At 39.4% G+C, this 14,783-nt stretch overlaps 1 protein-coding gene across 1 annotated transcript in view; it reads left to right on the plus strand.

Moving 5' to 3' along the window:
* The window catches only part of NEK1 (NIMA related kinase 1), a 54,056-nt gene that overhangs the window by 1,126 nt on the left and 38,147 nt on the right, over positions 1-14,783 (plus strand). Inside the window, exons 2-14 of the mRNA XM_015416237.1 lie at positions 3,386-3,482; positions 3,895-3,992; positions 5,661-5,744; positions 6,238-6,305; positions 6,387-6,473; positions 7,294-7,348; positions 8,101-8,301; positions 9,574-9,634; positions 11,713-11,867; positions 13,520-13,579; positions 13,777-13,836; positions 13,986-14,033; positions 14,119-14,193. Of these exons, the coding sequence (XP_015271723.1) occupies positions 3,386-3,482; positions 3,895-3,992; positions 5,661-5,744; positions 6,238-6,305; positions 6,387-6,473; positions 7,294-7,348; positions 8,101-8,301; positions 9,574-9,634; positions 11,713-11,867; positions 13,520-13,579; positions 13,777-13,836; positions 13,986-14,033; positions 14,119-14,193 (1,149 nt within the window). The remainder of the gene's footprint in view (positions 1-3,385; positions 3,483-3,894; positions 3,993-5,660; positions 5,745-6,237; positions 6,306-6,386; positions 6,474-7,293; positions 7,349-8,100; positions 8,302-9,573; positions 9,635-11,712; positions 11,868-13,519; positions 13,580-13,776; positions 13,837-13,985; positions 14,034-14,118; positions 14,194-14,783) is intronic.

Raw genomic sequence — 14,783 nt, forward strand, 5'->3', positions numbered from 1 at the left:
CCCCCACAATCTCCAGTCGGACATGGTGTTATGCTCAGATGACCACTCTTCCCTTTGAACACCCAGACATACGTTACTATTTCACACAAGGTGGGGTTTCAGTGCAGTTAGGACCAATCCCTTTGAGTGGTTTCCTGTAGACCAGACAATAGAAGAACAAAGACACTCAACTACCAGGAGTAACAAAGGAATTTATTCTCAGTACAGGAGCTGTTGATAAGTACTATCTCACATCAGAATACAGGTGTATGTTTTTGTAGAAGAGGCATGACTGGTCAATGCAGCAGTAAGATTGCACATGCAATTTCCCACCTGGCTAGAACAGGGGGAAAAAGCAAGGAAAAGGTTGAGCTGATGAACAACTAGCTGACACCAGTGAGCCAAGATCAGGCAGATTTGGCTAGCTTGTTCACTGGTTTAGAACCCACCCACCCCTAACGCTACGTTTCCAGGGATTTTCTCATAGCTCATGAATTTGGAAAAACAGCATATTTGGAATTTAACAAGATGCGTTTGGGAGTAAACTCTACAACTACTCATTTTCATAACAAGATGTCCAAGCAGAACCTGAGTACATTTTCAGTGTCAGCATATGGACAGAATGCAGTTACGGTAAAACCAAGGAAGTTGATCTCAAGGCTGACCAAAAGCTCCTTGGGCATATGCTCTTTGTTGTCCAAAGAGGACTGCTGCTTATGTGAAATGTCTTAGCTCACCTTCTGGGACTTTTGCTTTGGGCACCTGCAGCTGCAGATGGATCAACCCAGAAGACTAACACAGCTGTGCTTGCCGGAGTGTTGGAAAAATGTATCTCTGGCAGAAAACATACCAGTCCCATGTACCTGCATCACTGATAGAATGAATTTAGTGCAGAAGAGGAAGGACAATGAGAAGACATTTGAACTGCTAGCAGAACCTATGTTCTGTGTTTTGCTTTATGGGAATCCATAGTGAAAGGATAGATGTTGTTTTTGATGTATAACTGGAAACTTCTATAAAAATGCTGAAAGTTACAAGGGAAGAACAAGTGTTTGTGTGCTGAGGAATTCTACACCAGTTCAAAAAATACAACAGTTTTTAGCTGCAGTTCATCTAACAAATATGATCTCATCAAGTGATTGATGCAACAGTGGAGGACGCCTAAGTACATGGGGTTGGGAGAAAAAACACTTTGTGCAACAAGTGATTAAGTCTGTTTCAAGATCACCAGAGACTTTTGGGAAGAGGTATGAGAGCTGAGGTCTACTCAAGAAGAGTTGACAGTAGGGTGTTGCTGCATGCATTACATGCAGCAAAGCGTGGGACAAAATCTGTAGTTTCAGGAGATGCAGATGTACTCATACAATGCTTGGATTTACATGGCCCGTGTTCATTAAATGCAGGATAAAGAGTCACACAGGATTGACTGACATAAGCAAACACAGAAGTTTCCTTGGACAGAACATGTCTGTTGTCATGATTGGACTATGTGCCTTCACTGGCTGTGACAATGTGATAGATCAAGATTGGTAGTCATGTTAGTCTGTCTGCAGCAGCAGAAAAGAGAAAGTCCAGCAGCAACTTAAAGACATGAAGAAGTGAGCAGTGACTCATGAAAGCTCATATTCTACCACAAATTTTTGTTAGTCTTTAAGGTGTTACTGGATTCTTACTCTTTTCTTACTCACATTCTACTGTGACAATGTGAGTGAGTGATTTTTTCAGTTCAGGGTAAATTCACTCTTTTGAGTCTACTGAGAAAAGTCTAGTGGGAGACATTCATTCACCTAGAGAAGACACGGGAAATCTCTACTGAGTTGTTCGAGAAGGTACAGCAATTCACCTATCAAATGTATGTTCCAAATAGTTGCACTACTTCTGTAAATGAACAAGTCTTATGAACTTCTTTAATGCCAGTTGTCCAGAGGTGGAGTCCAGCCAGCTGCCACCATACAAAGATTGCTTGTTCATGCACACACTCAGGGTCAACTGGCAGGCAGGAATTTAAAGACACCGTTTGCAAAGCCTGCCAAATGTACCTAGGACAAAAGATTATGGATGGCAATCTTGTTGTTGATTGGATGCGTGAACTACCTGCACCAGTTGCAGTTTTTGAGATGTTATGCACGTGTATGAATTCCTGTCATCTGTCAAACCAGTCACGCCTGTCCCGTGGTCTTACTATTTGCACTGCTGTGTGTAAATTAGAGACATGTAGCAACACACACCCACACACCCCAAACCCCCCTCAGATGTGGACTTTGCAGTTGAACTTGAGGACTCAGATTATTTCAGTTATTTCAGTGAAATCACTCACGTAGGAGACCGAACCCTATGAGGAAATGCTAAGGGACTTGGGAATGTTTAGTCTGGAGAAGAGGAGTTTGAGGGTGGACATGATGGCTCTCTTTAAATATTTGAAGGGCTGTCACGTAGAGGAGGTCAGGGAGCTGTTCCTGTTGACAGCAGACGATAGGACTCACAATAATGGGTTTAAATTAAGGGCAGGAAAGTACCAGCTGGATATGAGGAAAAACTTTTTTACAGTAAGAGTTGTTCAACAGTGGAATCACTGGCAGTCTTTAAGCAGCAGCTGGACAAACACTTGTCAGGGATGCTTTAGGCTGATCCTGCATTGGGCAGGGGGTTGGACTAGATAGCCTGTATGGCCTCTTCCAGCTCTGTTGATTCTATGATTCTGTGATGAACATTACAAATAGTTGGGGGGGGGAGATGCTAGCAGTTGTGAAATGATAATGTAAGGTCTGTAGATAAAAAGCATGAGCATATTGAGCAATTGCTGAACTAAAAGAATGAAAATATATTTATTTGCAGTAACACAAAGTTCCCTGTTATCCAGTTACGTTGGATAGAAATCACATAGAATGTGGTTCTCATGTACCTAATGTGGCATATCAGAATGAATTGCTTCATGGTATGGTTCATCGGAAAGGCAAAAGACAAAGGTATAAGTGTCTGATATATTTGTCACCTCTCCCCACTTACGGGGCCTAAGACCAGGGGGTCTATTATGCCAGCTTCTTTCTTTGATTTATGACTTATATCACAAAAATGATAATGGATACAGGCATTACAGGTGTTAGATATTAGTAAGTGAATTTATTAGCTTTCCCACAGTGCTCTAAAATTTGAAATTGGTAGTTTGGTTCACTAGCTCAAATTAGAACAAGTAGGGAAATGACTTTGGCCATCTTGATGACATCATGAAAAGCTTAAAGTACCATCAGAACAGGCTGTTGCATTAAAATGTAATACACCTTTCAGAAAAAACTTAAAAGAAGTTTTGCCACCTTACTTGATACCAATATGTCCATTTTTGGCTCTTGGCTCACAGACTAGATCTCGTATATTTGTTTTCTAAGAAATATATTTTTGTGTTTTTAAGATGTCAAACAAAGAGAGAGAAGAATCAAGGCGAGAAGTTGCTGTATTGGCAAACATGAAACATCCGAATATTGTCCTGTACAGAGAATCATTTGAAGGTTAGGTTTTAAGACGCAGCATGTGTATTAAGTATGAAAATGTCAATTTGACTGAAGGGGAAAACATTATTATTATTATTATTATTATTATTATTATTATTATTATTATTATTATTATTATCATCATTATTATCATCATCATCATCCTTTATGCTTTGCATAACTATTTCTCGGTGTCATGATTTTCAGTTTCTACAGTTTCATGCATGCTTGCTTAGAATAAAGTCATGCTGAAATCTGTAAGAATTCTGAACATGTTTAAGATCAAGCTGTAAGTCTCCCATCTCTTGAACTGAGTTGGAAAATAAGTGTTGTTGGGAAATTAGACCCCCCCCAAAAAAAAAAAAATTAAGCAGCTGCTTCTTGTGTTCACTACTAACAAAAATGTATTTCATGATATTTTCATTTGTAGAAAGTGGCTGTCTTTACATAGTGATGGATTATTGCGAAGGAGGAGATCTGTTCAAGAAAATTAATGCACAGAAAGGTGTCTTGTTTTCAGAAGACCAGGTAACTGGCTTTGGGGTCTACTGCTTGATAATCTCTGCCTTGTATATGTCCACTATATTGGTCTGTAGTAGTAGCCATGTAACTGCATCTGCGGCTTGCAGTAATTGCCCGTGGCCTATCTTTCAAATAAATAATAGCAGCTCCCTGTACTTAGGGTTGCCAACAGCCTAAAGGAAGAAAAATCTCTCTCTTCAGTAGAAGCTTAATGTGTGCAAATGGACAGCTGGAGTTTTCATGACATGGAGGTAATAACATCCAGTTAGGCCTCTAGGGGCAGGGCATCTTCTCACCAGGCTGTTGACAGTCCTACCTGTACTCCTGCTACCGCCATAGTTTTTGGTCTGCTGTGTGTTAGACTGCAGAAATACAGTGGTATAGCAAGTGCATTAGCAGTTCTGTCTTGTGGTTTAAGTCTTGTGTAAGACCAGAACACCAAGAAAAATCCAACACTATGCCATTTACCTGCCCAGGGAATTGCAGTTGGTGGTGATCCTTCTCCAGCATTTGAGGTAACAGAACGTATTGCCCTGACCTGGGTAGCCCAGGCAAGCCCGATCTCGGAAGCTGGGCAGGGTCAACTCCGGCAAGTACTTGTGTGGGAGACCTCCTTGAAATACTAGAGATGGGAGGTGGGGGAAGGCTTTATTCAGCCACCTCTGAATATCCTCCAGGCTTCCAGTACGTGTCAGTCACCAGAGGTTGCCGTGACTTCCAGGTACATGCGCGCGCACAGATATGCACATATGAAAAAATACAAAAAAAGAAAAAGATAAAGCATTGGCAAAGAGTATAACATGTGTAGCACTTTATTTCCTACATTCCCAACATAGTTATACATATCACTTGCAGGCCTTGCACATGGTGGTATAGGGTCTGTCTTGTTCATAAAAGTGATGCAGGCTTTATGTGGCTGTGCAATCAGTTGGGTTTGTTGTCTGTCCTTATATATTGCCTATGGTGCTGTGGGCCTAATATGTTGGACTACTGCTTTGAGACTGTTTAAGATTGTTTATGGTAGGCAGTAATTTTTTCTCCTACATAAAGGCTGTTTTTAATTGTATTAGGTTATTGTGGGTAACGTTGTACTTACTGTGTTTTAAACTAGTGTAACCGTTCTTAAGGATCCAATTTGGGATGGAAAGACAGGCTTTAAATGTGTGTTTAAACTATTTTCGGTACAACACGTGTAATATAGGGTGCTGCTACAACATGATTGGAGCCAAAGTCGTCATCTGCTAGTGGAAATGCGTGTAGGGGGCATGATTTTTGCCACTTTCCCCCTTCTTATGGCAGACGTGTACATTACACTGCTCATGAGAGTCCCCAGCTTCTAGAAGCAGTATTTTATTGAGAGCAGTAAGCTGCAGCAAGAAAGGAGAGATGGAAGGGATCTCTTCTACAAGTGAAACTGTGCTTTCAGTCCTTTCGATCCCATCCAAAATACCTTATGATATATTTCCGGAATTGATCAAGTTTACAATGATAACCAAAATCTTTCATCCTTAATGTTAGGAAATTGTACAACTGGAAACTGTATGAGGAAAAAATGAATAAAGGAAACTGTATGCCACTAAACTTGAACATCAGAGTATGCATTTATAGCTGTTCTACTCTCCATGTTTGAAGATACATTTTTCTAACAAGTGTTGTCTTTATTGTTAATTTTAGATCATGGATTGGTTTGTACAGATCTGCTTAGCGTTAAAACATGTACATGATAGAAAGATTTTGCATCGAGATATAAAGTCACAGGTAGGCAGGAGAAACTGTTAAATTTCCGTTTTCTAATGGAAAGACTTGGGCCTTGTTCTCATAAGCATCCGATACAGTGATATATCTGTGGTCTGGACTGTACCACTTTAGAGTGCAGTCCAGGTCATATGGACTGAGTACACCATACCCCCCCCCCCTATAGAAAGTAGTATGTCAGGGAGTTCCTGCCTGCAATCTGCAGTGGTATATTTCAGACTCAACCTTATCACCTCATTGGTAGTATGTGAAAATAAGGACTTTGGTTACATTTAGCAGAAGAACATTATCTTGATTTTTTTTTTCAAATGTGTCTTTTGATATAGTAAGTAATTTTTCTTGCCATGTTTGTTAAAGTGCTTTTAACCAAGAGTGTTTTCCACTATTAAACTTTGGTTGAAAGTGGCAATTATGTTAAGATGCATAGAGTATGTTCTTGTTACAAAGACTATGCTCTTGTTGGTCTTCTACTCACTTTTTTCTCTTTTGACTTTAGAATATATTTTTAACCAAAGATGGCACAATACAGCTGGGAGACTTTGGAATAGCTAGAGTGCTCAATAGGTAACATTCAAATATTTTTCCAGTTATCGCAATACTGTCTAGCATTTTAATTCATTAATAATTCTTCTGATTTTATTTTAGTACAGTGGAGCTTGCTCGAACTTGCATAGGAACGCCTTATTACTTGTCACCTGAAATCTGTGAGAACAAGCCTTACAACAATAAAAGGTATTCTTTAGCATAGACCTTACCCTGACTTTTATTTAGCTTTGCTTTATTTCTGTCAAACTCGTATCAAAGTGCATAAGCTAGAACACTTCTACTTCATCTCATTTACAATTGTGGGATAGAGGCAAATCAAAGTTATGTATGCCCAAAATTATGTAGAATGTTATCTGCCAAAATTTATGAAGTATCCATTTTCCACCATCTTGTTTCTTAGAACACTTTCCATAATCACCAAGATGTGCCAACCTAGGTCCAGTCTAAATTTTTCTGCTTGGGTATAAAGTGTCTATTGCAGCGAAAGTAGATCAGTTTAATACTTATCTACTTGATGTCATTTAACAGTGCCCAAAATCTGTTGATATAATTGCTGATTTATTTTGCCATAGAATAAGGCTGGTCTAAGCATAATCCAGATGATTAGTGGAGATTAGTGTTCTTTGCGTGTTTTGAGAAGGATGCTTTTAGAATTCCTTCCTGCAGAGGATAAAGACATAGTGTCTGCTGGCGCCATCATCATTACTCAGGAAGCAGTGCAACAGAAGCTCCTTACAGGCATTCTATTCACATTTCACTTCTGGCTGCTTTTTGAGCTTGAGGTGCATTTATTGTACAGCCTACACAAGTAAGCCGTGTCCTTGTGGATTTCCATGGGCTTGGAAGCGCCAAAAGATGTATGGAGAATTTGCCCCCACTGAAATGCATGAACTCCTGGAATAGTTTATTTAAGAAGATGTAAACTAGGCCCAAGTTTCAAGACTTAACTAGTACACTGGGAAGGTCTGGGTCAGTGCACACTAACATTCTCTGTTTTCTTCTTTAGTGACATATGGGCTCTTGGTTGTGTTCTCTACGAAATGTGTACACTGAAACATGCAGTAAGTAAACATTTTAGAAAACTTTTAGAATGAATTTACCTCTTTCAGGTGTTAGGGGTTGGCTCCTTCAGCATTGCTTCCAGAGCCAAAGAGGAACAGAGCTAGGCATTATTCGTGGGTTAATTGAAAATGATCCCTTCTTCCTTCAGCAGAAGGGCTGGACTCAGTCAAATATGTTCAGTCAGCCCTATGAGGAAGACTCGATTGAGAAGGAGTGACTAGCTCATGGTCATCCAGTGAGCATTCTGAGTTTATATGTTCATGTTCCGCTTTACTCCCCGGTGAAGACCCAAATTGGCTTATAACATCATTCTCCTCTTCATAATTTTATTCTCACAAGATAGTTTAATTAAAGAGACAGTGACTGGTGAAAGCTTCCATGGCAGAATGGTGATTTGATCCCAGTCTCTTAGGTCCTCAGCCAACCCTTTATATAGCCACTACGCCACACTGACTTCACCTCACCAGTTCCTGAGAAAATGTTTATCTTGCAGTACTTGGAGCCGTTATTTAATTGCCTGTGACAAGCAGCTGTTTGTTCTTTATTTTCTGTCCCTCTGTGCTAGAAGAGATGGGGTTAGTATGGCAACGTGATAGGTTCAATTTTGATGTGGAATGAAAGTTGAGACAACTTTTTCAAATATTTTAAAATATTTCTGAATTATGTGGAGGTGTAAAGTCTAGTTGTCCCTTGTTGTGGTGGTAATTAATTGCTGCTCTCTGATGAGTACAAATTGTCTCTATCTCTCTAGTTTGAAGCTGGAAATATGAAGAATTTGGTACTCAAGATAATCTCTGGATCATTTCCACCTGTTTCTGTACATTATTCGTATGAACTCCGGAATCTAACTTCACAATTGTTTAAGAGAAATCCTAGGGATAGACCATCAGTCAACTCCATATTGGAGAAAAATTTTATAGCTAAACGCATTGAAAAATTTCTCACACCACAGGTACGGTAATGGGCTTTTTCTTACAAGTATATTTAGAAAGAAGTCAGTTCTAGAAGCTCTTCTGAAAATCCATTTTAAGTGCTTTGCAACGTGCATACTCCTGCCAACCTAGCAGTTCGAAAGCAAGAAATTGCAAGTAGATAAATAGGTACCACTTCGGTGGGAAGGTAACAGCGTTCCGTGCGCCTTGGTGTTTAGTCATGCCGGCCACATGACCACAGAAACGTCTTCGGACAGTGCTGGCTCTTCGGCTTTGAAATGGAGATGAGCACCGCAACCCTAGAGTCGGACTCGACTGGCTTTCGAGCAAGGGAACCTTTACCTTTAATGTGCATACGTATGTACATACATACTGGAGGAGTGATTTAGTACTGCATTTGTAAATTGCTTACAGTGAAGAATAAAACAATAGTGATTAATGATATTTATTTTTTGCCCTGCTTTTTTCCCCAATGGGGACCCCTTCTTCATTTTATCTTCACAACAGCAACAAGCCTGTGAACTAGGCTAGGCTCAGAAATAGTGATTGTTCTGGAGTCCTCCAGTGAGTTTCCATGATGGACTAGTGATTCAGATCTAGGTCTCCCAAATCTTAGTCCTGTACTCTAACCGTGATACCACTGTAACAATATCCAAACAGCAGGTGTTGGAAATGTGGGTGAGGTATGAATGTGATGGCAACATTTTGCATGAATTTCTGTCACTGAGTTGCGAAAGCTTGGTACCATTCTAGATATTTCCTTTAGCCATTTTCTCCCCTTATAGTGCAGAATATGTATTTAGATGCTATAAAACACTAATTCAAAATTTCGTAGGTTCACCAGTGTGCACATGGCAGTTCTAATAAGAAGTCTTTCATGAGTCGCTGCCATCTCAGTGTTGGTTGTATGTATACGTGCAGAAATCATACCCAGATGGCAGAGGCTGAAATCCGTTCTATGCTAGAATTCCACTTGTTCATTAAGGTTTGTAGGTAATGGGCCTCTGGATTGAGGCAAGTGGTTCATGTTCTTATTAAACAGCTTGTAGGACTTTCAGTTGTAATTCAGACTGGTTTATTGCCGTATCAGTACTTTTTAAGTAGTTCCTTTAGCTTATTTTCAATAAAATTGGGTTTGATTCTAGTTTGAGCTCCATTTCCTAAACAGTAAACAGCATTCAGATGTAGGAATACATTAGCATCTGTCAAGATGCAGCTGTCCCTATAAATATTCTAACTTTGTAATAATGCATGCAACTGTTTTAGCTGCTAACATAACATTATTGTTCTAGCTTATTGCAGAAGAATTCAGCCATAAAGTATTGCAAAAGTTTGGACAGCATGCTGCACCAGGTAATGTATGGGGAAAAATTATCTTTAGATGTGATTAGAGAGAATTTGCCGGTATACCCTAACCTGATCCCCAAACTGTGAAAATGTAGATGACAGCAGCTAAAAACATAAGAGAAGCCAATGTTGGATCAGGCTAAAGGCCCATCCAGTCCAAAACTCTGTGTCACACAGTGGCCAGAAATACCAGGTACCATCAGGAGGTCCACCAGTGGGGCCAGGACATTAGAAGCCCTCCCACTGTTGACCCCCCCCCAAGCACCAAGAAGACAGAGCATCTCTTGCCCCAGAGCCCCTATCTATGTTGTTGTTGTTCAGTCGCACAGTCGAGTCCAACTCTTCGCGACCCCATGGACCAGATCCCGCCAGATCCTCCTATCTTCCGCTGCCATCTGAAGTTTGCTCAATTTCATGTTCGTTATCTATCTATCTATACCTTGTGGCTAATAGCCACTGATGGACCTCTGCTCCATATGCTTATCTAATTCCCTTTTGAAGCCGTCCATGCTTGTAGCCGCCACCACCTCCTGTGGCAGTGAATTCCATGTGTTAATCACTCTTTGGGTGAAGAAGTACTTCCTTTTATCCGTTCTAACCCGACCGCTCTGCAGTTTCATGGAGTGCCCACGAGTTCTTGTATTGTGAGAAAGGGAGAAAAGTACCTCTTTCTTTACCTGCTCTTTCCCATGCATAATCTTATAAACCTCGATCATGTCACCCCTCAGTCGTCTTTTCTCCAAGCTAAAGAGCCCTAAGCGCTTTAACCTTTCCTCATAGGGAAAGTGTTCCAACCCTTTTATCATTCGAGTTGCCCTTTTCTGCACTTTTTCCAAAGCTATAATATCCTTTTTAAGGTGTGGTGACCAGAATTGCACACAGTATTCCAAATGAGGTCTCACCATTGATTTATATAGGGGCATTATTATATTGGCTGATCTGTTTTCAATACCCTTCCTAATAATCCCCAGCATAACATTGGCTTTTTTTATTGCAGTCACACACTGTCTCGACATTTTCAGTGAGTTATCTACTACAACTCCAAGATCTCTCTCTTGCTCAGTCTCTGCCAGTTCAGACCCCATCAATGTGTATTTATATTTGGGATTTTTGGCTCCAATGTGCATCACCTTGCACTTGGCCACATTGAACCCCATTTGCCATGTTGACGCCCACTTGCCCATCCTTGACAGATCCCTTTGGAGTGCCTCACAATCCTCACTGGTTTTCACCACCCTGAACAACTTCGTATCATCCGCAAATTTAGCCACTTCACTGCTTACTCCCATCTCCAAATCATTAATGAACAAGTTAAAAAGTAGTGTATTTTTAAAACCTCTCTCATGGTTATATAATATTTATTTATAATAAATTTATAAAATTTATTTATTTATAATAATATCGGCCTCGTGATGAGTTATATAATGTAGACTTCATGATGAGTTAATCAAGGTCCTTATTGTATTGTTATAATTTTTTGTGCCTGTTAGCTTCTGTATAAAGGAAAGCAATAATCTGCATGTTTGTTCTTATCCTGTTCATGGACTTACATAGTTGAGTTCTTGACACTTGTTGCATTGCTAGCTGCTCTGAGTCTAAAAAGAGAAGGTGGGATATAAATGTTTTAAGTAAATAACAATGATCCTCTAGAAAACTAGTTTTGAAATTGAGGTCATGGATGGACCTCTGTTGCCATATCTGACCATTTTGTTTGCCAACTAATAATTTGAAATGGCCCAATATACCATTAAAGGGTTACGCATAAAGTATTCTGCAATACAGTCCTCTTTGCAAGATTTATAGTGCCTTCTGTGTATGAGGAGGGCATCTTAGGTTTGAAGGAATATTTTGTTTTATCAGCATAATGGGAAAATTAAAAGCAGTTTCCATTTTCTTTGGTATTAAAATGGACAAGCAGACCAGTATTATGCCAAACTAGGTGTGTACTTGGCTCAGAACAGCCAAGGCTAAATCTGATCTGTCATGTCATCTGTCTTGAGGGAGATTTCTACAGGAACACAGCTTTGCAATTATATTCAGATATGTAATCTTCAGTGTCTTCCCCCTCCCCCTTTCTCATGTAGTAAAGAGACCAGCTCAAGGACAAAACCTGGCCTCCGCTGCACCTGCTCAGAAAATTACCAAACCTGCTGCTAAGTATGGAGTGCCTTTAACCTTTAAAAAACCTGGGAGTGGAGCTAAAAAGTACTATGAGAAGCCTTTGCTTAAATGTAGACAGGTGAGGAAAAAGATTCAATAAGAAAATAAAAGTATATTTTCTTGAATGGGAAGGGCTGGATCCAGCCGGCTTTTTTCATTCAGTATCACCCAGTAATTCCTCCTTTCTACTGGTCCCATCTCACATGTCTCTTGTCCATGCAGACCCTATGATTCCCCATCACCGCCTTTTTGGTGGCAGAGAGAACCCCATCATTCCATTTTTCACCAGTGGAAAAGCTGTGAACACTGCATGCTGAATGGATAGTTCTGCAGTGTCCTGTCTTTTTATTTTGTATACCATATGTCTCATCCTGCTGACTGTATTAAGTTACATTGTATAATCTGCACTGAGTCTCATTGAGAAAGGTGGACTATAAATAATCTAAGTAAATATATAATTTATGTCAACAAGCACAACTGGGTTGCAGTGCATGGTCATATGCAAGGTGTCCAAGGTGGCCCCAGTTAATGCTACGAAGTGTGGGCAAGAATGTGCAAGCTATAAATATAAGAGACCATAATGTGTGGCTTAAGGGAAGTATTTTGGAGGTGACTTCACACGTTTTTATATAGACAGAATTCTTAATCCAAGGTGAGAATTTTGTCTAATACCTTTTCAAAATTTGTATTCTTTAATAGTAAGTAACTTGATGTTCTCCCACATGATAAAAAGGCAATGGTGGTTGTATGTTTTTTTGCCTGTTTGCAAAATACTTAGCTATATTTTTGAAATTTGAAATATTCTAATATGTGTGAAATCAGTAGCTACAGTTCTTGCATTTGCTGTTTTATCATCGTTATCCAATAAATAGTTATGAAATACAGTTGTTCTCATTAGAGCACTCTTAATAGTTATGATTAGGGACTTATTGAGACATGGGGATGCATCTTTTAATAGAAAACCTACTTGGAACTGTATTGAGTTGGAACCATATTCAGTTGGGAAAATTTCCCCTCGTGTTGTCTTGTGTTGTGCTAAAGAACTATAACATCTATTTGACAACTTCAAGACAATCTGCAGTAGACCAGCTACATTACAAAAGTGCTTTGCTGTTTCTTTCATGTCCTATAACTCAAAACCTAGCTTAAATGTTGTCTGGTGAGTAATTGGGTTTTAGCCATACTGTTGTGCAGATAAGTGGCAGAAGAGCAAAAGCCTGCACAAACCAAATGCTTATAAGATCAGGCCTTAAAATCATGGCCTGAAAAAAATCTGCTTTTTTCTCCCCTAAATTTTTCTTTTAACATCTGGCCTGATGAAGAGTTCTAATGAGCTTAAAAGCTTGTACAATTTTTTGTATCATTTTGGTTACCCTAATAAAGGCAATACATAGATTTTAATTCTCTAAGCAAAACATTTCTTTATGATTCTGATATTAATCCTATGTGTGCCTACCAGGAAGTAAAATTTAACTGAAATCACTATGACCCCTGGAAGTGAATGTGTGTAGGGTTGTGTTGTATGATGCAAGGTTGTCTCTGAATAAGCCACGTTGAACAAAGTTGAGCTTACTTCTGAGCAAACTCGCATAGGTTTGGGCTATAATAGGCTCTGTAAAGTCTTAAAAATTAACAGCATAGATATACTCCCTCATAGATTCTACTCTCAAGAATTGTCATCTAGAACAAACAATATGTACTCGTTCTAATTTATAGTTTCAATTTGTTTAGGCCTGTCCATCTCCTGTGAAGAAAGGGAAACCAGGAGAAGAAAGGAGGAAAATGTTTGAGGTATAAAGAGATTAAAGGAGAAAAAAAATTAAGCTAAGAACTTTTAAATATCAAATGAAACCTTCAAACCTTTCCTCCTTATTAGATACTCTCTAACCTTTTTTTCTTTCCTGGAACATATTTTCATGTCCTAACCATCCTGATCTAACTGTGATGAAATGATGATTTTAGAGTTTAAATTTGTATTTACTTTTCAGGAAGCTGCTAAAAAGAAAAGGCTAGAAATTTTTGAGAAGGAAAAACGACAGAGAGAACAGGTAAATTAGAAAATAGTGAAGAGTTTGTCTCTGCTAACAGGTATTTTTATTGTTTTTTAAAAACAGAATTGATGAGTGTTTTGTGAGTTACTGTGGCTTTTTGGTAGCTTAGTTTCTCAGTTCACATGCTCTGATATTTCATTTTACAGATCAGTTTCATGAAGGTAGAACAAATGAGAAGACTTGAGAAAGAGAAGGTAAAGATACCTTGACTTCTTGCTTTTTGTTGTGAGGTTTGACTTTCTTTAACAATGTTTGGATTCAGTTTGTTTTCCTTTCTAGATGGATCGAATAAACAGAGCCAGGGAGCAGGGATGGAGGAATGTGCTCAGTGCAGGTGGAAGTGGTGAAGCCAAGGTTGGTAGCAGCTGTGGGATACATCAGCAGCCTTTCTATCCCTTTCAGTTACCTGCAGAGTGTTGCCTTCCTTCAAAGGAATTTCAGTTGCTAATACACCAAACATCTGTGGCAATTTCAGCTGTTTTCACTGTTCTGACCCTTTGGTGACATGCTAGAAGGGGGATGGCATGAGACACCATGCTGTGTCCACTCAATGGTCTACCTCAGCAGGCTCCTCAAATCTGCAAGTGCCTGCCTTTCAGCCTATGTTAAATGTAGCTCTGGGCTATGTAATGGGAGGGGATGTGCTCTAAGTGAGAAATGCCTCACTTGAGTCCAAGGTATGTGTCATATGTTACACGTTCCAGTGAATGACCATGTAGGGCATCTGGAAAGAGCCTAGAAGCTATTGTATTGATCAATAATATTTACTACATCAGACATTAAATTGCTACATGTTTTAACGTGAAGGGGTGTCTACTAGAGTAGATGGTGAAATGAATTCACATAGATTTCTTCAGAGTGTTTTAGATGTTGGTACTATAGTAACTGTTTTTCCAAGGAAGCTACATGATGGTTTTGAGTAATATGTGAGCACATATCTGCAC

This window comes from Gekko japonicus, unplaced genomic scaffold, assembly GCF_001447785.1.
Source record: "Gekko japonicus isolate JY-2015 unplaced genomic scaffold, Gekko_japonicus_V1.1 scaffold593, whole genome shotgun sequence".
Classification (NCBI taxonomy): Eukaryota; Metazoa; Chordata; class Lepidosauria; order Squamata; family Gekkonidae; genus Gekko; species Gekko japonicus.